This window comes from Cataglyphis hispanica, chromosome 7, assembly GCF_021464435.1.
Source record: "Cataglyphis hispanica isolate Lineage 1 chromosome 7, ULB_Chis1_1.0, whole genome shotgun sequence".
Lineage (NCBI taxonomy): Eukaryota > Metazoa > Arthropoda > Insecta > Hymenoptera > Formicidae > Cataglyphis > Cataglyphis hispanica.
In genome coordinates this window covers 6345997-6372600 of record NC_065960.1, presented here as the reverse complement: position 1 = coordinate 6372600, position 26604 = coordinate 6345997, and the positions used below count along the sequence as shown (strand labels likewise).

At 32.9% G+C, this 26604-nt stretch overlaps 2 protein-coding genes across 5 annotated transcripts; both read right to left on the bottom strand.

Moving 5' to 3' along the window:
• Nucleotides 1–628: 628 nt before the first annotated feature.
• Nucleotides 629–20293, bottom strand: LOC126850821 (solute carrier family 41 member 1-like). Of its 4 annotated transcripts, XM_050594182.1 has the most exons (9): nucleotides 19766–20293; nucleotides 18785–19246; nucleotides 9204–9607; nucleotides 8135–8495; nucleotides 7266–7445; nucleotides 5303–5742; nucleotides 4934–5154; nucleotides 4533–4869; nucleotides 629–4094 (listed from the first exon to the last, which is right to left on the bottom strand). In XM_050594182.1, exons 3-8 carry the CDS (start codon nucleotides 9296–9298, stop codon nucleotides 4538–4540), a joined length of 1629 nt encoding a protein of 542 aa, XP_050450139.1. In that variant the 5' UTR covers nucleotides 9299–9607; nucleotides 18785–19246; nucleotides 19766–20293; the 3' UTR covers nucleotides 629–4094; nucleotides 4533–4537. The 4 variants fall into 4 exon arrangements, with proteins under 4 accessions (XP_050450139.1, XP_050450140.1, XP_050450138.1 ...); XM_050594183.1 differs by lacking the exons at nucleotides 18785–19246; nucleotides 19766–20293 and adding an exon at nucleotides 15134–15471; XM_050594181.1 differs by lacking the exons at nucleotides 18785–19246; nucleotides 19766–20293 and adding an exon at nucleotides 12036–12507.
• A 1249-nt stretch (nucleotides 20294–21542) lies between these two features.
• LOC126850826 (solute carrier family 41 member 1-like) lies at nucleotides 21543–26355 on the bottom strand. The gene is made up of 7 exons (XM_050594191.1): nucleotides 26133–26355; nucleotides 23987–24419; nucleotides 23253–23724; nucleotides 23012–23159; nucleotides 22721–22923; nucleotides 22503–22651; nucleotides 21543–22320 (listed from the first exon to the last, which is right to left on the bottom strand). Exons 2-7 carry the CDS (start codon nucleotides 24380–24382, stop codon nucleotides 22135–22137), a joined length of 1554 nt encoding a protein of 517 aa, XP_050450148.1. The 5' UTR covers nucleotides 24383–24419; nucleotides 26133–26355; the 3' UTR covers nucleotides 21543–22134.
• Between the last annotated feature and the right edge of the window lie 249 nt (nucleotides 26356–26604).

Sequence of the window (26604 nt, the reverse complement as noted above, 5' to 3'; positions counted from 1 at the left end):
CTACAATTAAGTTTACGAATCATATAAATGTGATAATCACCTATGCATCATGAAAACTTGCTTATATAAATATTGCTACAATCATGATAATGTTTTGTAATAAAAAAATATCTCAGGATTTTGTGGAGATGTATCAATATGATGCATACATATTTCCGTGATATTAATCTAGCAATTATGATATTAACAATAGTTATGACTGTTTATTAATATATATTAGGTATGAATATTTATAATGTAGGAATAAAATGTAGCAAAACAATTTAGAGATAAATTAAAAGATGACAATGTTGCAAAATGAATATTGAAGAGAAATGATAAAAGTGTGTGTATTAATTATGAAAAGTGAAAACTTAAGTTGTATATTTTGTATATTACTTAGATTTATTTATAAAAAAATCATCCAATATATATATATATATATATATATATATATATATATATATATGTATGTATATAATTAGAAGGTATCTCTCTTGGAAGGAGCAAAAAATCAAATAAAAGCAAGATAGTATATGCAAATTACTCTTATTACATGATCACAATTATTCTATTTCTTTCGATATTTAATATTTTGCCATATGTATTAAATAAATATATAATTGTTGCATAAAAGAAAGCCAGAATATTCCTTTTGTACATCTTATTTTTTTCTTTGTACATATTTTACAAAAATTACATTTCGATGAGATCTACATCAAAATATTTATCTACTATATTATGCTGATTTTGATGATTTCGTATTTAACAGATAAAAGCATAATTCCAGTTAGACATCGGGATATCATTGCGCTATATCACGCTCGTCGTCAGAAAACTCAACAATTCATGCCGCAATTAATTATAGATATCGCTAGTGTATTTGCGGAATTGATTGTAACGATTCAAAATGCCCATCTTCCTTGCTTTTAATGTATTTTAATGTAGACACAGGAACATATTTCCGAAGTACACTGCTCGATCTCTCCGTTAAAATATCCAGTTCTATTGTTTATAAGTTTAATACGATATTGTATATAAAATATTTCTCTTTTCCTTTGCTATTATTGTCTGTCGTCATTCTAGTTTACGGAAAACAAACGCTATATTATATATTTTAAACTATAGACAATGCTTAAAGACGACTATATTTTTTGGAATACAGTACATCGAGACAAGAGTTTGCAATCCGGCGATCGAGTGGCAGCATCATTTTTCCTTACAACATTATTTTCTTCCAGAAAAAAAATGATTTAAAATATATGTCATTTTCATTTTTATTTATAAAAGTCAGCTTTATACAAGGGATCCTATATACTTCGTTCAACTTTACATACAAAATACTTTATGTATCCTCTCAGAGATTGCGTATTATTGTCTGCGTATTTATATTATAGCACGTTTCCTTCCATAATACAATTATTGTGCTCGTTAGAAAAAAATAAAACAGATGTATATAAAAAAAAAAAAGAAAAAGGGTATGTCGCTCTTATAAAACGAATTTGCTACGAGCAATAGATGCTACGATCAATAAACACTGTTTAAAGTACTCGTTTGCATAACAAAATATATGCATACGGCTTAAGAGAATTTTTGTTCGCTAATACGCGAGCACATTTTCGCATTTTCACATAATCTCGCAATATCTTCTTTATCGCGCTGATAAAACTCGTAAAGCAACTACCGCGAGTCGAAGTGAATGAAATAATTTGACAGTGAATGAATTAATGCTCATCACGTGACGTTAACGTTGTAATATCTTTTTTTTTTTCTTGTACAAGAGTGCATCGTGCTATCATAATCGGATCGACTCGAACGCAGTTTGCTACAAAACATACGTGAAAAGAAGCGTGATATTCTTTCAGCGGAACCGGATATCTTTGATAGAGTCGCATTTATAGCAATTCCAGGCAATAGTAAAACGATAATACTGAATGTATGTATCGAAAGGCGATATCATCTTGGATATAAATCCCTTTTCCTATCACATAGACTAAATATTAGTCTCCGACCCGACGCCTCTAATATATCTAATGTACATAAAAATACGCACATTATACACAGTAATATGTACACGGGGATATAACGATGTTTTCTCTTTTCGCTCTTCCTTTATGGAATATTGTAATTTACACAATACTATACAGTATAATACTTACATAAATTAACAGACCGAGTGAAATTAATCTCGACCGAAGGGTCGCTGTGAATGCGTTAAAACCTCTTTATCTTTGAACACAAAGAAACGTGTTGTACTACGAGTCGTAATTAATGTGTGAATTAAATTATTCGCACAATGTTAGAGATAATTGTCAACTGAGCATTAATTAAATGCACATTTCTTATGTTACTAAATACTACTCGTCGTTCTCTCCTCGAAGAGATGCTACTCTATCGTGCACAATTTCACTAAGATTCACAAAAAAACCTGTCTTTGCACCCTTTTCGTAAAATTTGCAATGATATTTTAATACGATTAATCGAGTATAATTTGTGGATTATATTTTTCTTAACAACTGCGCATTCGTTTTTATATCAATTTAAAATGTTAAGCTTTAATTATCGTGTTCTTTCAAGTATTGCAAACTTGCAATAGTTCCCTTTTTTGTATAAGTTATGGTACATCAATATGTGCAAAATTTAATCCGTTTAAAACATTTTGAAAATACATTTACTTGATCAAGATAATACTACTGAGCCTGAAAAACCATCGATCATTGTCGTATGAGATTCCGTGTGATTTTATTGGCTCTTGAACTTATGATGTTATTGACTCAATTTTTCACTCGATAATACATTTTATTTTTCATAGGCGATTATTCTTATAGAAATACAAGACTTTTTTGAATATTTTAAACAAATAATTCCAAAAATTATAAAAAAAATGGAGATTAGAATTGCTTGTATGCACAAGGAAGACTAAATTTTAATTAACTGCACCGCAAAAGTTAAGATAATTTATGTAGCGAGTATTCCTGTATTTTAGAGCAAATCCGAGAACGCTTCTAAAGCTTCCAAAAATAGATCGCGTGGCAGCTTCTAAATACTTATCTAAATTTCGTCGTATACGAAGGCAACTATTCGAAGACACATGCACAATTGGTAATATGATTACACGTACTTTTTTATTTACGTGTTTGATGGAAGAATCAGAATTCTCGCTGAGCTCAAAAAAATGAATGAGAGTCTACGGAACTATATAATATTAAGCGCAATCTTCACGATTGCAATTTTTTATATATTTATGTATATTTTTGTAGACTCTATTCCATTCCATTTTCAGAAAATACGATAATCTTTGTTTCAATTTTTTTCCTTTAGTTTACGAGAATTTTGTTCTTAAATTTTAAAATATACCTAAGCTATGATTAACAAAGTCTTAGGCTTTGAGTTATGCTCGGGAGATATTTTGCCAAACATATATTGTCGAAAAATTCGTTCACGAAATTATTGTTGTTATTTAGTAAATAATTAATTTAATGCTATTTATTATCTTTATCTATCGGCCGTTTTTTTCAGAAATTAATTTTCAAATTTTAGACTTAAACTTTGAAGATAACATTATTTGCAAAAATTCAATCGTAATTTTTATTCGACGAATTAATTTGCCACGTACTACTGATCTTTTATCTTTTAATATATTAGTAGCTATAATCAGTATACCAACCTTTATCTTCTGATATATTAGTACCTAATTAAAACCTGAGTATGCCCGTTTGACTTGACAAAGCATTAACGATCCATTACTTTTATTTTGCATTTAGAAATTTATCAATTATCAAATACTGAGATATCAGACAAGATTCTGTTGAAAATAATTCGACGAATAAGTTTTCGCAAAATATGAAGAGGGATTCTCGATATATTTGATGATTAATCTTAATTTCTTGACAAAAAGGCGAGATAAAAAAATGACGAATTGTTAATACTTTGTCAAATAAATACCGCGACCATCCGTCCTTGTGAGACTCATTGGTGGACTGGCAGATCGAAGATAGCGTTCGGTGGAATATACTTTCAGACGACCACAGCCTTATAGGAATGCCCTTTCAGTCCGACAGCTCTCTAACTTGTGCCCGTCGTTCGCCGGAAAACATTATATAATTTATGACTTCCTGCAAAAAAATATAATTTCGTTTGAGTATCCGTAAATTATTTTACTAATATGAACTTGCATGCGCTTGAATAATTAATGTTTCTCAATAAAAATATTATGACTGCGTTCTGAATTCACTGCCAGTTTAAAATCTACAATATACATAACGTGAACTATAGATTTTAGTATCGGCAATGAATTTTAGAACGCAGTCTATATGTAAAAATTTCTAATTAGAGAATTTTTATATTGTGAAAAATCTTTTCTTGATCGCAATATCTGATATACACATAATCGCTTCATTATATAATGCGATTAATATTTATGAATTCTTAGAAAAACAGTTTTAATTAGTTGATAGATTCTTTAATTATGCGTGTAAGCGCGCGTCTAATTGCGTGCCAGTTACTATGATCGTTGTTAACTTGCACTATAGCCATACAAAAATTAGTCTTACTACGGTCAGGGCGCGTCGAAATCTTGATCTCCGACCAGGTACAGAAATTGAAAGGCAATCGCAAGCAGACTGATCCCGAGCAAATCACCCATCGAGGTCAGATACGGTATCGCTGAGTTGTCGGGATCGATCTTTCGTTTCCACATCCAGTGGATCATTATGTAAGCGATATAGAGGAGCGCCGCGACCTGTAGCATTGCTGCGCAGAGGTAAACGAAGACGAATAGCGGCGTCATCGACGTATTGCCGTCTTTCATGTAATTAATCAAGTAAATGAAGATGATGTGGCCCGGTATCACCATCGTCATCAAGACTCTCGTCGTCCTGGCATGTATACCTGAAGAAAACAAGTAACGATGAAGAAAAATTATATGATTATTTATCGAGGAACAAAGAGATACCTTTCCCGAAGAAATTAGCGATAGGAGTGATAAAGATGACGGGATGCGTGTGTCCCGGTGGTATTAGAAGCGTGCCAAGTTCGGCTTGCTTGTGAAGCGCCGTTGATATTCTGCTAGCTTGGACGGCCACCAGATTCCCGCCAACTCCATTGATGACCGGTTGAAACACCGTCAGATTTTCGAAACGCGATACCATAAATTCTAGTATAAGACCGCCGCAACTGTGTAGAAAATTTCGCACATTACAGAATTTTAAACTTTATTTGAAATATGATATAATATACTGATAGCAATAGGCTTTGATAGACAACACATTATCCATCAGCAAACTTGCAAGATTGTAAATAATGTGATTTCTTTTTTTTTTACCTGCTGATTAACATAGCCACCATGACTGGCGTCCAACCAAAATAAAGCACGTCGTTGGTGTACTTGTTCTTCTTAGCGATCCACACCCAGAGTGGTGTCACAAGGATGTAGCAGGCTATAACGAGGGGCGCTACCCAGTCTTGTTTGTCTATAGATTCGTAGAGCACGGTGGCGATCCAAGAGAGAAGTGTCAAGGATGTGATATCGCCGAGACTGGCGGCTATCGGCGTAGCCACGTTATCCGGATTGATATTGCAATGACGGGAGAAGACGATTACTCCCGCGGTAATAAGACCCAAAACAAAGGAAGCGAGGGACGCGGTGACCAGACTGCTAGCACATAGCAGATAGGCGTGATCTAGGGAGACTGTGCCGTTGCGAAAGGCACCCATCACGATCGCCACCACGGAACCCAGGAAGCCTACCACTATTGCTTGGCACTATAAAATTGAGGTAACTTTGATTTTTATAAAGCAACAGATTTATATCAATAAAAGTTTGAAGTGTGAGAAACAAGATTCTCTTGTTTATTTTTTGAATTTTTTTTAATGCTTGTTTTAAGGGAGAAGCGTGGATGGTTATATAAAATTGCATTGAAAATGCAGGACCTTTGACAAATTATTATAAAATTTAATAATATTTAATATAAATTAATAATACTTGATATAAGATATTTAGAATGCTACGGAAAAAATTAAAAAAGTGGTGAAACATATGTTAAAGAAAAATGCTAATTATAAGTTTGTAGAATTTTGATACGGGGTGATTCTTTATATTTTCTGCGAGAAGAATTTTCTAATTTTCAAACAGAAATTTCAAACATAAATCAACTTATCTTATATAGATATTGATTCACGATATGGAAACACACATATCGTTTAAAGCGTGATGTTTTATAAAGTAACCAGCCATGTGCCGTGCGAAAGATCGTACGGCAAACAGTCGGCTTGCCGAAGGCCAAATAAAATCGTGGCGCCAATGTGATAAGACGGCCGGAGAGCGTAGCTCAATTTGTTAAATCGAACGGCTAGGAAAAACGTTGCTTACTTTCTCAGAATTGTGTTGCCGGCTCGTTTCACAATTAACTGTTAACTAGAGGTCAAATTATCACCTCACGACATAATATCCTCTGACAATTTACGACAGTCAGAATATATCAACAACGACGATCGTTTCATAATTGACAAATAGCAACAATTCGTTAAAATGCGCGAATTTTATTAATTTATTCCTAATTAGCAAAATCACAAGAATTTCATACCACTGATTTACTAATGGAAATTCGCGAGGCTAAACTTGAATAAAAAAAAAACCGTACGTAACCGCGTGCATCCGCGGATATATTTACGATGCTAGATGATAAGGAATCGGATGATTAATAGCAGAGAACTTTTTCGCACACTTTGTCACATAATTGTTAAACAAGAAGTTGCAAAGATGCAGTCTATCAAAGAATCAGAACGCCAATTAAAACGAAATAGTAGAAGTCAAGGGAAAAATATATGGCATCGAATTAAGCTAATATGCGTTTCACAATGTATTCGACGGAATTAAGTTACGACTCCTTCGAATGACGAATGGCAAATATCGGCGTTTAATTGTGGAATATCTAGTTAGAACCAGTTTCGCCAAAGCAAAGTCTGAACCTAAATGCGAAAGGACTAACGGAGTACATTTTGTTATATCATGGTTTGATCTACACTTACAGTATTAGAATATGCATTATCAGAATAATACAAATATATTTGGCAGACGCTTTGATTGACGATCTGTGTTTCATTTCGTATTTATTAATAATAATTAAAATTACAATTGTTAGTATCCAAGATTCGCAACGAATAGTTAACGAAACTGCAATTGCAGAATTCGATCATTACAGAAATCAAATTTTCTATGGTTACATAAAAAAAAAAAAATTGCTCCATTCTTAAATTTGTGATTGAATGGAACTAGTCATTCTCACCTGTATTAAGACGAGATTCCCAATGATCATGTGCCATTGTTCCTTCGGCAAGTCCATGTGTCCGAGATTCGCTTGAGTAGAAAGACGTGATGCGAGGGTCATTTCTAAATTACCCTTCAGTCCCAAAAGTGCTGGTACCAGAATCATGAGTTCGTTAACTTTCTCGAAAACTTCCCAGTGCTATAAGCAAATGAAATAAAAATTTGTCAAGTTAATTAAAATTAAGCTAATTTGAAATCATCTCCTTTTAGATAGGAGAGAAAGCCTAATTAATAAATAGTTAAAATAAATAAATCTAAAGATTTAATTTTGCCAAGATCTAATTTTAAGTTCAAAATAAACTAATAAAAATTTTTATTGAATATATCATATGAAAGAGAAAAAAAAAATTAAAAAAAGAATTGAAACGTAAACTTTTTGTGATAGTGTTTATTATTTAGTTAGAATATCAATATAATTTGATTGTAATAAAACATATGCGCACAAATTACCGCGTTGGTTCACCTTTTCTCTTCTTCATATAATTTAATTCGTATAATTTAAAAATTCTACGTAATTTTCTTCTCTCTTCTTTTTTTTATTTTCAAATATTCTCCATTCGTATTTTATTTAAAGTATTTAATTCTCTTTAAAAGAGTGAAGAAAAAACTTTACAATAGATATCAAGAGAGATTGTAAAAGCTAGATAGTTCGTTTAATAATAATACTATCGTGTGCCATCTGATTGATTGCCATGAGTCGCGTGAAATCTATATTGATGTTATTGTGTGTGTGAGACATCGCGCCTTGTAAGATATTTCTGGGTAGAAAGAGGAGGAGACAAAAGAAAAAGAATCTGCTCATGATAGGCATGTGAATTTTGTTCATACTTGGACTAGGTCGAGAACTAATCCGGCGCCCACCATGCCCAAGCCGGCGATGAGGAAAGGTATGAAGACTTGGATAGTGATCGCCAAGTACGATTCGAGCGGTTCGTTCTCATCAGCTACGTAGATTTTACTCTCGGCGACAACATCCGGCAGCCGGCCGCCATCGGCACCCTCGTCGAAGATGGTCACCTCGAAGCAGTCCTCGATATTGTGTCCACCGCTGATAGTGGAATTTACCGTGGTCGCCTGTCCATTGCTGTTAGTGTCCTTCGACTCTGAAGTGGTCCGCGAGCGGTCATCGGTCGATGTCATCTTGTGGGAGTTTTGCTTCTCCAGAAGCAGAGGCTCCTTACATTGCTCACTGCCGACAGAAAGACAGATTTCCGTTACGTTGATGTCGAACAGGTGTTAAGAATAGTCATTAACCTTTTGTTATAGTCGTCAAGATGATAAAGTCGGAACATTATGGTTTATCAATATCTTTGAATGAAATCGACAAATGTGATTCTATGATTCGATAACAGAATGATAAATATTACATCGTGCCATTATGCAGAACGTTTGTCTTTCTGATTTCGATACACAAAATAATGATAATTAAATAGAAAATTGATATAGATCTAAGATAACTTTTCATAGAAGATTTTTAACGCAACTGTCAAACATTTGTCATTTCAATAATATTATTTTATTTTTTAAATTTTCGCATCAAATCATTTCATAGTTGAAGGATTAAAATGCATGATAATGAAGTATACACAGTCGGATGATGAAAAAATGAAAACCAAAGCCTGGATTAAATGATGCAAGACAAATTGATGCTAGATGAATGAACGCATGCGATTAATCGTGTCATATGCGTAAGCACATAAATCCACAATTAATTCCATCGAGTAATTTTATTCACGATTCCGTTGAACACTGTCACCTAACTATTTCTGGATCATCCACGCGCTAAACATAGATCGTTGCGTCTTGCTTAAAATTTTTATTCGAAACTCTTAATTTTCGTTACGTGATACGTGAAGACCACGGAATATTTTCTGCACAATGATTTTTTTCAACGTACTTTTCGAACTTGATGCCGGTATTGGCAGTCTGGGATGATTGTGACTTGTCGGGCGGCACTCGTACCGGATGTTGATGCACCTGGCCCTCTATCATCTTTCTACTGAGGGCTGCGTGAAACTCGTTGCCGTAAATATATAGCCATTCTTCTTTGAGAATGATAAGGCTCGCGCCGCCGACAACGACGACGACGACGGCAACGACGGTAACGACGACGAGAGTTGTATTTCAGGACGCAAATAACGTAAATTATATAATTATGCCGGGAGAAAACAACTATCTCTCCCTCTTTTCTCTCGTTGATTAGATTCTCTGAAGAACTGCTGTCGGTTAATCACGGCAAAAATCGAAATATGAATCCAGCGATGTGCCAGTCGAAGAAAGGTAACTTCCTGTGGAGGATCACTGCCAAAGAATCGTCATGTTAATCTAATCGTAAGTTTAACAGACCACGTGGAATATTAATCAGAAATAAATTTATTATGTAAGAAAATTCAAAGTTTGTTTAATAATATTATGCAAGGATATTAAATTATATATTATTATTATTATTATTATTATTGTTATTATTATTATTGCATTATTGTTATTATTATTATTGCATTATTGTATATAATTGCATAATTCTAGAGAAAGTTGATATTTTCAACACATAATATCTTAATCTTTAATATGTCAAAGCTGACATATTTATCAAATAATTATCCTCAGAGCCATTTATCATAATAGCTTTACATTACGTTGAAGATTCATTATCAACAATTCTTTCTTATTAATGAATTTAATTTTTTCATAGCGAGAATCGTTCCTGCATTGTTGATTTTTTATTTATGTGTTATATCTAAATTTTTTGCCTATGCGCAAGGTGTTATAAAACAATCTCGGCATATGTGCTAAAACTCTTCGAATAGTTCCGTGATTTGCGTGATTTACGTTGTATTTGTGAATAAAGTCACAAGCGTATATCAAGCAGATAATATCATGAATAAATGTTTTATACACGCCACGTGTGCCGCGTAATTAACATCTAACATGCTCAATTTCCTCCTGCTTGAATTACGTCTCGGAACAAGTTGATATGATAATCTATTTTGCGATATTACTGTCGTAAACGCGTTAAATTGTTTATATGTAATAAGTCGTCTGGATAATTATTCATTTTGATAAGTCATCCGTAATGCAATGATCAATTTAATTTTTTCTTCCTATCTTTGTCTACTAACAATGACGATCAAACTACAGATTAATTTTTACGCGGGCGTCAAATTTTCCTATCAATATCCGAAATCCGGAATGGATTCGATATCATCGCTAATGAAAACGTCGCATCGCGACGATAACGATAACGATCTTCAATCGCGTGGCAACCTTACGCGCGGAAATTGAGATTGTAAACTGCTCGATCAAGGCCAGACCGTGCGGCTGTTCGATTAAAAAAGTAATTTTGCTTTCACAAGTGTAACTGTAAAATCAATATCTCGAAACAATTAATATTGTGTTGTGAATTAAAAAGAAAAGGAAAAAATTTTATGTTGAGTTATAATATTTATAAACAGTAATAAACAGACATAGATTTTGTTTATTTTGAAATTAAATATTTAATTGTTTGGAATTGATTTTAAAATTATTGATTTTTTTGTCTCTTCCGATTGCTCTCTGTCCATTCATTTTTATATGATATGTAAAATTTAGAAATCTGCAATTCTTTTAAAATTAATTTTCTTACTAATTTTATTAATCGATATATTTTTTTATTAATCGATATTAATCAATATATTTTTGCAGATTTTACAATATTTAATTTTCCTTTATCCCCATATTAAGAAAGAAGATCTGAAATGATCGATATCAATATAATGATATCGATACAGGCTGCAGTTCCTGATAAAGATGAATAAATGTCACGAACTACCCGATCGCCCGATCGCATTTGATTTTCATTGTCTGATCAGCTGCTCTTTACGTCACGCATCGATCGGGTAGCGGGGTCTGAAAAGCATGTTTCGTTGCGTGAATTATACGAGTTCTTGTAACCTTAACCTACGCACAATCAAGCCGTTGGACAACCTCGACGGAATTCTCTGTCGCTTATCTCTACATCTCGCATTCGTCACCGTTTTCCGAATCAACAGTGAACAGGTATAGCAGTTGATTATGCGCGAATAAAACATTTCTCTTCGAACGCAAGCGCATTTTTGCACGCGTGTTTTTGTTTGGAACGCCTTTAATCGGTCGAACGCGATTTTGACTTCGAAAAAAAGTTCAGAATGCATTAATGAAGGCTTATCAATGATTATCTGTGTATCCGCGATACCGACTATACATCCCGAATATATATCTTTCGCCTTGTGCAATCAAATACAATATCGAAGTAACGCCTGAAAGGAAAAAATCACGGTGTTTGTAAGAAGCTGAAAGGTCTGTTTAAAAAAAAAATTCATCAGCAACGTAATTCATTTTTTAACATCTTAAGAAACTCAATTAAAATTTAATTTTTAAAATTTTAGGATTCTTCTATGAAAAAGATTTTTTTTTTTTTAATGGATTAAGGATTGCGGGGCTTTTCAATCATTTTTACTCAATCACTTTGATTCTCTTAAGCTCCGAAAAATTTTCTTCACTTACAACTGTTACATTCTCTATTCATGACATAAAACTTTCAGCGATTTTTGAAAATCAATCCAAATCTGTTGAATATTAGTCCGCGAAAATCGCTGAACAAAAAACAGTTGATAAACCTGGCCTCTAGAATAAATATTTTCTTACTAAAACATCTCTCGTTAGACCAGTAAGTTTCGATTTCGAATGGCTTTTCCGTTCCTTCCGCCCATACCTGGTTTTTCAGGCGTGGTCGCAGACAGATCCTCGATGATTCCCAAGGACGAGACTCCCTTCTGTATCACAAGTCACTGATCGCCGGCTTTGGCGACCGGTGATCTGATCTTCAGCGCGAGATCAGCCTATGTCGAGCATCTGATGGCGATCACCCGATGGCCTGGTGCGAGGCCGTCTCACGCTGCGGTTACATTGCGACTGATCGGGATCGTGCATCGTGGTCGCGTATATGCATGCCTCCTTAAAACTAGTTTGGGGACACATGTGTCTTTGTGTGTGAGCGCGTGTGTGTCTGTCGGTGGGAGCCGGACGGAGCAGACGCACGTTTATCGATCCGAGCCACTTTCCAGTCAGTCCGCAACTCCTCGGTGCTATTCTGGTGTCTATATGCCAATAGCGAACCCCTACCGTCATTCCCAGACGTCTGGAAGGATCGTCTTCGTGCTCGAAGCCCCAACGTGAGGTCACTTGGGACGACCTATCGTCGATGGTTGCGTCATAGTTCCAGTACATTCGAATCGCGTTGTGTTATCAATGATTTTCTTACGCTTTTTGTGTGGCTTTGTCAATATTTTTTATCATTTTCTATGAATCAGAAAGGACCGTCTTCGCGTTGAAAATCCTAGTGATGTCGTCTAGAAATGCTCCATCGCGAGTAATTATCTTATCGTTTCGATGCATTTAATTTGTACTCTCATTCTTTTGCTATGGTTTGTTCTTATTTTTTTTAATAATCTGAAAGATTCGATTTTAAAAAAACATTTATTCAAAATCATTTTCTCTTTTAAATGACAATGATATTGTTGGAAATCGACTTAAACTGGTTAATACTTTCTTTTTTATTATCTTTTTTGCATATATTTAGGATATACAGGCTTGATTTTTTTTTTTTTAATTATTTCTGAAAATTTCTTAAATGTGGGTGATACACAATGTGATGAGCATTGTTCGATATCTTCCTTTGCGAGTGACGTCACACATGTGGCGGTCATACAAGCATCGGTTATGTCATCAATCACCAGCTGATACACGTGGAAAATTCTGGTTCATTCATGAAATACACGACGCATTACGCGCGAGTTGCACAATCACATTCATTTTGCATAATTTCCGCGATTTAGCGATTTGCTTCCGATGATAACATTAATTAATCTCAGCAACAACAGTCCGTGAATTTTCTCTTACACTTCTTTAAAGTGTTACGTAAGACATAATTATATACTAATTAAGCTATCGATTAATATCACGTAGACTGCGAAGCAATATTGAACAAACTTATTTTTTTACATTTGCTGCAGCAAATTTTTCAATTATAACTGATGAATAAATTCAATAAATTTTTTTAAATGATTATTACAATTGATAATTTCTTTAATTATTTGTTGTTATTTTATTCATTTTATGCATTTTTTGTTTTTTAATTTAATTTTATAAGCCAACATGATAATCAATGATTTTTTTAATTTAATACACATCAGTTATACAGATTATAAATGTCGCATATCAAGGTCCAGTTACCGTGATACAAATGCATAAGTTGTCGAAGACTATTTTTAAGTTGTCAGAAACGCTCGTATTCAATGCGTTTATGCACGGTAACTTCCATCAATGCAAGGAGATTGATATTGATTTTCTAAATTTATCCGATACTACTCCTTAGAGAGCAAAGATAGCTCGTTAAGTATACTTTTACGTAATATACTTTTACACGCGACACACGATTTATATATTTTTTTTCCCATTTTATCTTTAATTGTAAGGCAGCAGTATTTTAAAAGAAACGATAGGCATCATATATATAGATGCATTAATCATATAGTGTTTTATCTTTCGCTTAAATATATATATTTTTTATGTTTTCTATAGGGTTAGATTGATTCTTTTGCTCGCGATTACATCATTTTAAATTAGATTCTATTTTCGAGAACCATAACTGTCAAATTAGTGTGCTCTATATTTTTATTGCGCTTTATAATATCCTTGTTTCATCATATCTTTTTTTTTCCTTCTAATTTCGATTTTATATACGCAGTATCGTGTTAATATTACGTCGATAAAATGTGTTGACCATGAACACTATGGGAAAAAAAGCATATACATAATTGCGCGATGCATAATTAAATACAATTGATTGTGCTTGATAATTTATGTAAACAACTTGAATTCAAAGGAAATCACCGATTCAATTCAACTAGATAGTGCAATAGATTTGAATGAATTTATATTGAAAAAAAGATACACGTATGCACATTTATAAATTGAATCAATTTAATTTCTTTCTTTTTTAAGAAAAAAATATGATACATTTTTCTTCTTGGGTTCCACGAAAAGGTTGAAATTACAGTCTTTATCGATTTAAGCGCTGCATCTGTCATTCAACGTAATCCTTATTTAAAGTGGAGCGGAAAAATTCGCTTATAACAGTCAGTCGGTCAATGACGCGCGAATAGGATTCACTGGCCCGTCTATGACCGTATCCTGTGTAGGAGCAGCACTCCGACAGTTCGTGACACGACAATTTGTATTCTGGTAACTTGAGGATTAGGTCACACTTATGCGGTCTCATTTTTCTAATTAATTCTCCGCTGAAATGTTTGTGTATTTCCTGTTCGTACAAGCTCTTGACATCAAAGATGCACGTCGGTATCATGAATGAATAAAAAGAATTATCGGAAGCGATCCTGATTAATCAATGGCTAATTATTAGAGTGCGAGTAAAATCTTTGAGAAAATATAAGGAAAAAACATTAAAACTGTATAATAATAATGTAATAAAAAAATAAAATTGCAAAAAATATCAATGTTTTCAATTTGAATTTAAACTCGCGTGCTTAAGATTGACGCAAAGACTAATTACACCGTTTAAGATAATAACATAAAAATTACGATAAAATCGATGAATGCTAAAAGCTTGCTAACTGCATCTCTAACGACACCATTAACGATACACAATGTTTGCAATTCGCACCTTGCTAAATAACAGTCGATCATTCTGCGGAGAACATGACGGATTAATGTGTTTGCTCGTCTAATTACGCCAATTCCAGCTAACGTATACGGTATCGAGTAGTGATAAGCTTGCAGAATACTACTCACTTGAAGTGTCGATTCGTGATCGCTTCGATCAACAAGGTGAGGATGTACATCGTCAAAATCCAGCAATTGACACGATCGGTGCTGTTAATGATACAATTATTCTTCGAGATATCGCCTTACAATTTCGATCAAGTTTCCTTCTCGTGATCAGATATCGCTCTCTGGCTATTTTTGACTCTATATCTGTTTAGTTAAATCACATACATGGTCCCCATAACTTCATCTTATATAAAAAAAAATTCGTTCAATGGGACCATTATTTCTCCTCGCGATCTTGTCTCACACTGAAATTTGCAATTGAATTGATAGCGTATGTCAATGCCTTATCGAGCAATGTAGTGGACAATCGCGCTTCCGTGTACTTATTATAGGCACGATTTGAGCGTGATATCTTATATCCGACAATGGTGAAGTTGATAATGCGTTGCAAGGACAGCAGAGAAACATTATTGATAACATTTTTATGACGCACTGCGTCCGATCGTTATCGATTATTCTATTGTCCATTTGTCGCACAATTTAATGCGCCGTCATTGAAATTGTTCGGCTAATTTTTTCATTATAAACCATATATATCCTAATAGGCGTAGACATATATTTAAATGAAAAAGTAAAAGTAAAATTAAATAAAATAATCAAGAAATTCCATTCTCTTTACAATTTAAATTATTTAAAATTTAAAATAAAACTTTAATTTGTACTATTTTTAATTCAACGATTTGTTCCGAGTATGATGCACAAGCCAAGTTCATGTTTTATTGAAGTTAATTTACAATTGATCCAATCGGCTTTAATCATATATTTCTATCTTACAATCAGTTTGCCCTAAAGGCTTTTCATTTTTAATCATTTATAATTTTAAGACCTTTTTTCGATATATTTTTTTCTTTGTAATTTTTTAAAAATGTTTTCTTTTCTTGTGGAGAATATTTCGAGTTCAAATTAATTAAACAGTCAAAGAAAAAAAAGGAGAATAAAGATAATCTTGAGGCAATTTGAGAGAGATATTCTATTTATGTACGTTACTATCATGCCCTTTGCCAAATTTTTATTGGGTTATTTCGCAGAAGACATTATTCTTTAACGCAATCTCTAGTTGTTTTGTAAGTGTAGGTTTAGACTTATATTAGACTAAAGCGATATATAATCTGCTCGCACATGCATTCCTTTCGTGGTTCCTTTTGAAGCGCCGATTACGTAAGATCCGCTCTTGACTCGGCAAAGGTCGACATTGAAACCGGACCTGAATGAACCGTGTAACTAGAACGCATTCAAATACGCGACGATTTTCCCCGGCAATTTCAATAAAACAGCGTATACCCACGTGTAATTTAGTTGCGCGCATAGATTCTCCTGTCTGTATAGATATATGAGATTTTATCCCGACACCTGATCTGTCTCGTTAGGTCAGTATGTCACTCGCTTCTCATTCGTTATCAACGTGCGTTATAGATATGAAAAAATAGTGTACACATTAATGTTACAATGTTATTTACAATTATAAATCTTCTCATACATCATATTAAATAAATAATTAAATAAAAAATTAATTTAAAAAGTAACTAATTTGCTAATAACTATTGCATATATACTGTGATGATACGCGTAAACATGTGCAAATTCTAATAAAATCGCAAAAGAAAGATAAAAAGTGAGAAACAATATGACATAATATGCCTTGAAAAAATCTGCTATTGTGCAATTCGAATAAACGATGGCGACGAGTTAAATGCCAAGTACATATATTGACGCTAGTGCATTTTGCGTTGACTTTATAATATAATTGACATACTAATTTACTGAATTCATGAGGCTGTTCCCGAGCATCGATGAATCGCGTATGTTTTTCACTTGAGATTTGTCATGACAAAAATTATTTATTTTTAACGGAGCATCATTATCAATATCAATTAATTGATCACATGTTCGGTCTCGCAACTTGAATTAAATTGTCATTAATTATTTTGTAATTTATCCGGATTATATTTATTTTATGCAGAGTTATATTTATTTTATTTCGAATTTTTTTATGATACAACAAAATAATGTGCTAATAATAATTTGATGAAATTTATAAGAAATTAATCTACTTGTAGACAAATTAAAATGTGTTTGCAATTAAAATTTATTTTGAAAAATTTATACGGCAATAAATGATTTATTCCAAGAAACGTGGAGACAAATATTTAACGCCGACAGCTCGTTTAATTCTTTTATATTGAGACTTTTTTAATTATATTTTCAATATGTAATGCGGAGAAGATTATAGCGATATTGAATTCTTTTATTGTATAATAGGTGTATTTTTTATTGCTCTGATATGCACTACCTACGTATCTTAAACATGTTAGCGGACAACAATAAAAGCATCACTGAGAGAGCATTACGCAAGTGCTACCTTATACTTGCTTCTTCAATTACGGACCCTTATACCGTATAATAACACACGATCGAGCAACTAAACGAGAAATATGATTGTTCCGTTAAGTAACAGTATCATTGTAAATACTCAATCAGTTTTTTACAGATATAAGACAAGTGCAAATCTAAAGATATAGCTATGGATAATGCAAAATCATTCGATTGTGATTTCACTTAAAAGTTTAATCAAAATTTCAGTAAAAAATGAAGTTGAAGTATTTAATAAATACCGATTAATCGAGCCCGTTTCACGCTTTTGTTTTCTAATTGCTTTCTCGAGAGCATATCATAACACGATAGGTAGTAACTAGACCAGTAACAACAGATATCAATTGCGAGTAGGTCGGTGTCTTTTTGATGAAACTCGCGATTAGTTTACACAAAATCTTATCGCGTGAAATTCAAGAGGAACTCTCGACGGGATGGACCACACGCGATTTGGCACTGCCATCTTCATTGTGATATTTTTACACTCGTCTCGGCCACGTTCCTCATCGTCATTCTACACACTGTGGTAGAAAATAAATTCTCATTTTTCCGCGAGAAAACCATATCAAAATGCAGGAACTCATGTATAAGTCGATTATATTCAGTCTTATATGCCGCGGATGGTACATATAAGATAATTTTTACGTGCAAATTTTTCGCGTTGCGAAAACCCTACGAACCTTCAATTTTACACTATCGCTTAATTAATTCAATCTCTTCGAATAAAGATTGAACATTTCATGATTGACCGTAAATATTTTTTTGTATTCCTACCGTCCAATATTGTGACACCTCTCCGTATCTTTGGATATCACAGACATTATACATGTACAAATGCATTCAACATTTTACGTAAAATTTCTACTTCTTATCACAGCTTCCCAATTAGTTTATTATTAGAATGCGAATTTTTCCAGAGCCCATTTTCGCGTTTTACATCGGGACGCTTTTCCATCGACAAGCCTGCTTCTCTGGGCGACACGAGCGCCTAAGCGCTTCCGTAACATATTCGCAGATTGATAAATTACTCCACGTGTTTAAGTTCGACCATGACGGGCAATAACTTAACATACCGCTCTGATACCTCGCCTCTCCCGTGTATCTTATTCACTAGGCTGTCGCTCGCTCGCGCGCGCTGTACGATTATTTTATTTTCGTCGCCGGATGAAGATCGCATGCGAGGTGCAACATTTTGCGCGCGGGTGGTCTCTTTCTCTGATATGTTAGCTATTATATACTTACACGATGGTCAGCTGCACCGGACGATGACGCGCTCGTTCGTCGCGGTCGTAGAGTCCGCGGTGCTGTTTTGCATTTTGACAATCGCGCACGTGGAGCACTCATTCGATTTTCACTCGATGATTCATGCGATGCTGCGATAAACTTGCTTGTTATGTCTTTTTACTCGCCGAAGTGGACGTAGCGAAATGGAACGACCACTCCGCTTTTATCCGGGTATCTTGAAAGAAGAATCCTCGAACGATTGGAATGCAGATATAAATTACATCGAGCGTCCAAAACTAGTTGGCGCAATAAATTCGACGCTCGCGAAGTGACGAAACTTTGCAGTAACTGGAATCATTCTTCAATCCAGCATTTCATATATTGTAATTATATTTAGATCACAGCGCATCTTTCGTTCATTACTGTTATCGCAAGGTCGATTACTTCATATTCGTTATCGGTCGTCTCTCCACGCTATCACTTGACAGAAAATTTTCCAGAATATTAATAAGTTACAAGAAGAATTACATAAAAAAATAGAAGGGATCGCACGAGAATTGAAACTGATTTATCAATGAGTCCCTAGAAACAGTAGCCCCCTTGTCACTTTTATAAATCAGCGATTATAAAAGTAGTTCAGGGTCGAATTGAATTAGAACACACATATGTTGAGTTATTTTGTTTTTAACATCCTTTTGCCGCACTTAAAATAATAAAAAAAATCTTCTATTTAAAATAAAATAGAAAAGCATATATTTCAAATTTTACATAAAAATAATGGGAAAACAAAGATTGTAAAGAAGTTGCCGTTCTCGCTTATTCAATTGAGTTACGTATTTTGTAGTTTTTGTACTATAATTGAATATTGTTCTCAATTTTTTAATAACACTTTGTGTGCTCGGAAATAGATATCCTTTTTTAAATTATGTTCTCTGTTGATCAATTTTGCAAACACTGTCGAGCTTCTTTACACATCACAGCATCGAGAATCGAACTCACCAAGATTGGAACGATTTCAAGCCTTGAATGATCCGCGACCTTTAGGTCGGACTAATATCGCTTTTCGCGGCCACTTACTATGCCTTACGCATAACGTGCACGACGATTTAGATAAAATCTAAGAATGAGGCACCGTGTACGCCGGGAACGACGTGATAGTTGGTACTGACAGACCTAACTATTTCATTCACAATCGTCGTCGTCGGGCTTGACCGCGTAAATCGTCGTCGTCGTCGTCGTCGGGCTTGACCGCGCGAAGCGTCGTGTACGTGTGCGTGTAGATGCGTTACGCATGACATGGCGACGTAGATGAATGAACCGATGCACACGAGAGAAACGAAGAGCGCGAGCGGTGCGATTACGGTGTAGGTGGTTACGAAGCGAGAACGAGCGAGATGTGTGCGACGGGGCTCTAAACTGCAGCCGAGAAGACACGGATCCTGTTGCGTCGTGACCGGTGCACACGCACTTAAGTACGCTTATATGTGTACATATAGTATATGTATGCGTGGATGACACGCATCGATGCGTGAATTGGAAATAAATTATTTGGATCTGTGAAATTCGCGAAAACTATCCATATTGTCTGCAAATTATAATATTTCAATGAATAAGATTTTAAATATGATAAAATTCATATACAATAGAATGTAAGTATAAATATCAATTAAATTATTCGACACGCACCAGTTAAATAATATGATATATAGATTCTTACTATATAAATAAAGAGAGAAAAAGAGAAATTATCTGTAACAAATTATTTTTTAATATTTTACAATACTACTGCATACTTAAATATTAATTTTGATACTGAGGATATTTATGCAATATCATTATTTAATTAAAAATAATTATCTAATTTTTCATATATCCACATATTTTACTCTTAAGATAAATAATAATATAATATAATAAATCATCCATCAAGAAGAGATTTTATTCTCTCATACAAACGTAACAAATTATGTTAAAATCTATTATTTATATATTGTACATTGTGATATATATATATATATATATATATATATATATATATATATATGTTTTCATTGTTATTTCGGATTTCTATAGTCCATACGCATTTTAGGCACTAAAAAGTAAATTTAATAAAGTTTTATTACTTAATCTTTCTATAGCAATAACTTTTAAAAATGAACTCCTTTTTATTTGTGTAATATACTGTATACCAATAAAATATTATTAATAATATATTGCAAAATATTCTATATGTTAATTCTATATATTAGAATTTTCTCTCAATTTCATGGCAAATTCAAATGATGAATAAATATCATTTAAAATCTAACATTATTTAATTAGAATATATAATAATTCTATAACAAAAGAATTCATTTATACATAGTGATTCCTCTTCTTTGCAATAACAAGAAAAAAAAGAAAAAAAATTCGATATATTTATATATAACTATCATATATACATATACATGATGCTTTGAGATAATATTAAATACCACAAAAATGAATTTTCTAATACAAAACATTGTAACACTTTTTTTATATTTATCAATAAAAAAAGTGAAACAGAAATTACACACTATTCAACCATGTGTAAGAAAGAATTATTAGATATAAAATAAATTTATTTCTTGCATTATTTCTATTGAACATTTGTGAATATAACGTTTGTAGAATAAATATTCTAAAAAGTTTTTTTTTGGCAAGAGTTTTATAAAATGCAGTGAGTATTGAAAAAATCTCAAAAATTTTAAATGTCCCAAATTCATTTCAACATTGTATCAAATGTAATATGATGTAAGATAAATATGATTTCGTACAAGTAATATAAAAAAACAGTACGAAATTTTCATTTATTTGTAAATGAATATGTAGATTTACATCTCTGTATATATCTATACTTTATACAATCAAATCAAATTATTATAATTCAATTGTATAGTTATTTTATGACTTAATTAATCAATCTTAAAAAAATAATTCCTTATGGCATTTTACCCTCAAACAAAATATGGCATAAAATAATAATATATGTGTACTTATTTCCAACTGATCATAATACTGTGATCTTCATTATTAATTTTTTTTTCGCATCCAGTATATCTTTACTAAATATATGCTTAATTTAATTTGTACTTTTAACATACTCTTTCTACATAAAGAGATGCCGAATAGTTTGAGAGTAAAATATATTTTGTTTTGAAAAAACAAAACTCACAGTAATGAAAATGTCACTGATAATCTTGAATCAATCGGTGCCACCCGTCGCGAACTCTACGAATTTAAGTCAAACTTTCCATTGTGGTCTTTTGAAGAATACTTTCGAAGATTATAACCTGAAATATTATGAAGAATATTTCTTTCAAAACATTATATAATATTTGGACCGATCAATCTCCTACATCGGAATCGCCGTCGCCTATGGCATAAAGGATATGAAAAGCAATTCCAAGAAGCGCAGTTCCTATAAGATCGCCAACTGCCGTTAGATATGGTATCGCAGAACTATCCGGATCCATACCCCTCGTCCACATCCAAACGACCATCAATTGTGCGATATATAACAATAGAATAACCTAGAGAAATAAAATGAAACATTTATTTACACACACACACACACACACACACACACACACACACACACACACACACACACACACACACACACACACACACATATATATATATATAACTGTTTTATATAACTATAAAACAGTTTTTATATATCACAGTTTATACAGATTTGAATTTATTGTACCTGCAACATTGCAGCGATTAAATATATCGTAATAAATATAGGTGTAAATGAGGTATGTCCTGCCTGAAGGTAACTAATGGTATAACTAAAGATCAAGTGCCCTGGTATTACCATCATTAATAACACCCTAGCCGTTCTCGCGTGCCCTCCTATAACAAAAATTCCTTATTGTAACTCACAACACTTGAATCTTATATGGATCTTTATAAAAAACTTACCTTTTGTAAAAAATGCGTGAAACGGACTGATGCAAACATTGAGAGTTCTTTGAACACCCGTGTGACAGTCTTTGTGCAGGGACGTCGATATTCTACTGGCCTGGACGGCGGCTAAGTTCCCTCCAACGCCATTAATTACTAATTGAAAAACCGCTATACCTTTGTAACTCGATATGGTGTAATCCAAGATTAGTCCACCGAGACTGAAATCAATGTTATTCATTGAATTGCGCGTTCGTCTCTTGAATTTTTATGTCAAATGCGCATGCGAAAGCGCATATGAAAAATCACCTGCTTATTAACATTGCAGATATCACAGGAGTCCAGCCGTAATCCAATACTTCTTTAGTAAATGGATTTCTGGCTGCTATATAACCCCACACAGGAGTCACAAATACACAAAATGCTATTAGCATTGGAGCTATCCATGGAGCGTAACCTGAAGAAAATTATATATGTTCCTTATAATATTCAAGGAATATTCGAGTATAATAAAAGTAAGAGAAGATAAATTGATTTATTATTTATATACCTATTGCGTTATATAACAAAGAAGCAATCCAGGATAAAAGTGCTAAAGTAGTTAGATCTCCTAAGGAGGCCGCGATCGGGGTAGCGACATTGTCGGGATTGATGTTCATTTGCCGCGACAATAGTATGACTGCAACCATCACAAGACCTAGCAGGAAACTGGCTACAGAAGCAGTGACCAAGGCACTGGCGCACAGTAAAAGTCCATGGTGGATGTCGAAGTGAGCTTCCGGGACCCAACCAAGAATCACGGCGGCTAAAGATGCCAGCAGACCCACCACCATAGCCTGACATTGAATTAAAGCCAAATTTCCGACAATTAATGTCCATTGCTGTTTCTTTGTATCCATTTGACCTAGATTAGCCTGGGTTGATAATCTGGAGGCTAATGTCATCTCCAGGTTTCCTTTTAGGCCCAATAACGCAGGAACTAATATGTACACCTCAGATACAACCTGATATACTGGCCAATGCTAAAATTTAATATGATATTTATGAAAAATCAAATTAGTTATTCTTTGATTCATATTAAATCAGCCCATAAATTCATCCTTAATTCTTGGTAGAAATAAAATAAAAGAACTTTTAATAAACTGTAGATTATTAATATTGTATTTTATATTTTGTTTTAACATTATTGAAAAATATATATGAAGTTATGAAATGAAGTTAATATATGTGTGTGTATAACTTATTATATATTTATAATAATTTCAGAGATATTTTTTTCAATACCTGTACTACATCTAGCAGCAAACTAGCAGCGACCATACCGAAACCGGCAAGTAGAAAGGGTATGAACATTTGGATGGATATAGACCAAACGCTTTCGTCGTCTGCATTCTTCACCTCGCCTCTTTGACTGTCCCTTTTTCCACTACTGTAAATGATGCTATCGCTGTTCACTACCGATGGTATCAATCGTTGTATATCGCCGTTTTCGCTGTCATCACTTTCATCCTCGGAACTGATCTCCAATTCCATGTTGTTGATATCGGCGATATTCGAAACGAATAGCTCGTCACTGCCCAATCCTACCATTTTATTTAACGGTGCACTACTCTTTCGTAGTTTTCTATGACGGATTTTATTGTATTCATAGTAATCTTCTTGTATTCTCGCATGGCTCATCCTCGTTAGCTTTCTTTTTGTAAATCACCGGCGAATCCTACAATCAAAAATAAAATCGTCCCGCTTTTATGAATTTTAATTTACTATTAATAAAAATTAATATTTATACAAAAAAATTAATATATATTATATTAAGAGACTTCTTCGAAAATAAAATGAAGAATTATTGAAATGTTATGTGTGTAAATAGTAATTAATATTATAAATAAGATTACAAAAATTAATATGATTGTTTTATAACATTTGTATCAATTATCAGAATTTGTAAAAAATCGATTTTTTTTCTATGATATTGATAGTATTATTAGTCTAACGCTGCTGATAACGTGAGTATTTAACTAGACCGTTGTATAAACGACAGATATGTTTCGTTCTCTTGGCTCTGTTCTAGAGCTAATTCTAATTTAGATCCATTCTAATTTAGATCCATTAGATGGTGTTAATTTTGCAGCAAGCTGTTTCTTTCCTTTTCTTTTCCTTTTTTTTATTTGGTCGTATTATGGAATCTTGTATATGTATGCTACTACTCAGAAACAAATTGTATAGATATCAATGCTGTACACAAACTTATATTATAGTACATCGATTTAATACTATAAATAATTTAATATCACAGAAAAATTCCGTTTTTTAGCCATAATACATCCCGATATTTGTGTAAAGGTTTTATAATAATGTACTCGTATTAAACAATTTTTATAAATCATATATGAATTCGTCAATTGATAACAAAACAGTTATGAATAATAAAATTTAATTATTCTATTACTTTTATAATAATTCTATCTATTTATTAAAAATCTTGCTGATAATTTTTATAAATTTTAAATTATATAGAAATAATAAAAAATAATTGAAATGTAATAATTAAAAAATTAATAATGATGATAATCTATATAATATAATGATCTTTTATTATAGATCATAGTATGATATGTATGTATGTATGTGTTACACATGACTCATCATTAAAGTTTAATATATATATGTAAAAAGTAAAGAGTATATCATATTATCTTTATACCCAAATATGCTTTGCATAAATTTATATTGATTGATTGATAATCATAATCATTTGCATAAAAAATTCTTGCTCAATATATGTATATAAATCTTATTACAATTTTATATTTCATCATGAGAAAAATAGATAACAATTATGATTATGCTTTAAAACAGATATATAAACAAAATGTATGTAAATAAAATGATATAAAAACAAAATGTATATAAATAAAATGATTAATAAAAACGTAATTAGTTTTTAAGAAATATTACAATATTTTGCAAAATGCAAAATAAATTCGACCAATGCGAAATTTCCATCACCACATTTTATCAGATATCTGAAATATTTTAAAATGTATATAATAATCTCTAAATTATTATATCTTATTTCGTATTCTCTAAATTGACACTTGCCATACTATAATCTTAAAGTTTCTTCAAGATTCAATTTTTCATATTTTTTTTACAAATTCCTAAAAAATTTCTTTAAATAAAATATTTTAATTTATTTCCATCATACATATTGAAACGAAGTCCATTTTTCAACCTTCAAAATACTATAACCTTCACAATAAAATTGCGATTATATCGTACAAACGCACATACGTTCTAAGCATAAATGCATATCATATTTTTGAAATAATCCTTATTAAATAATTTTTAAAGCAAAAAAGCGAATTTTCTTGCCCCTTCAAGAGTATTTGACAGCCCGGCCGAAATAACCTTAAAATGTGCCACGTACCTCGAATATGCAGCGGTCTTTTTTCGCGTTCGGGTCCATCGGCCGATAATAAGCGCGGCTTCCGCGTGCAAGATATGTAATTTTCAGGATTAGTCACATGTATTCCTCAAAAATAGTCCTTCGTGTTCCCTCTAACCCTTCAATAACCGCATCAGTATTTACGCGCAGCGCAATACTATCGCATTTATGTGTGTGAATCATCGCGTATCACAGGCAGCTGAGGCAGCTTCGAGGCTTCGAGTTTCGAGACTATCGAACGTCACTGTGACGTCACGTCGCTTGCGATATTCGAAGTTGCAACCGTTGCGCGTCCGTTTACTCGTCACAACCGCTCTCGTTTCATACAGTACCTTTTTCTGTTTTTTGTTGTGTAAATTCGTGTCAATGTGCTCAAGTACAATGTTTTTGATGAAACAAACATTGCGATAAATCAGGCAAATACGGTCGAGTGTAATAATGCGAATATTGTAAC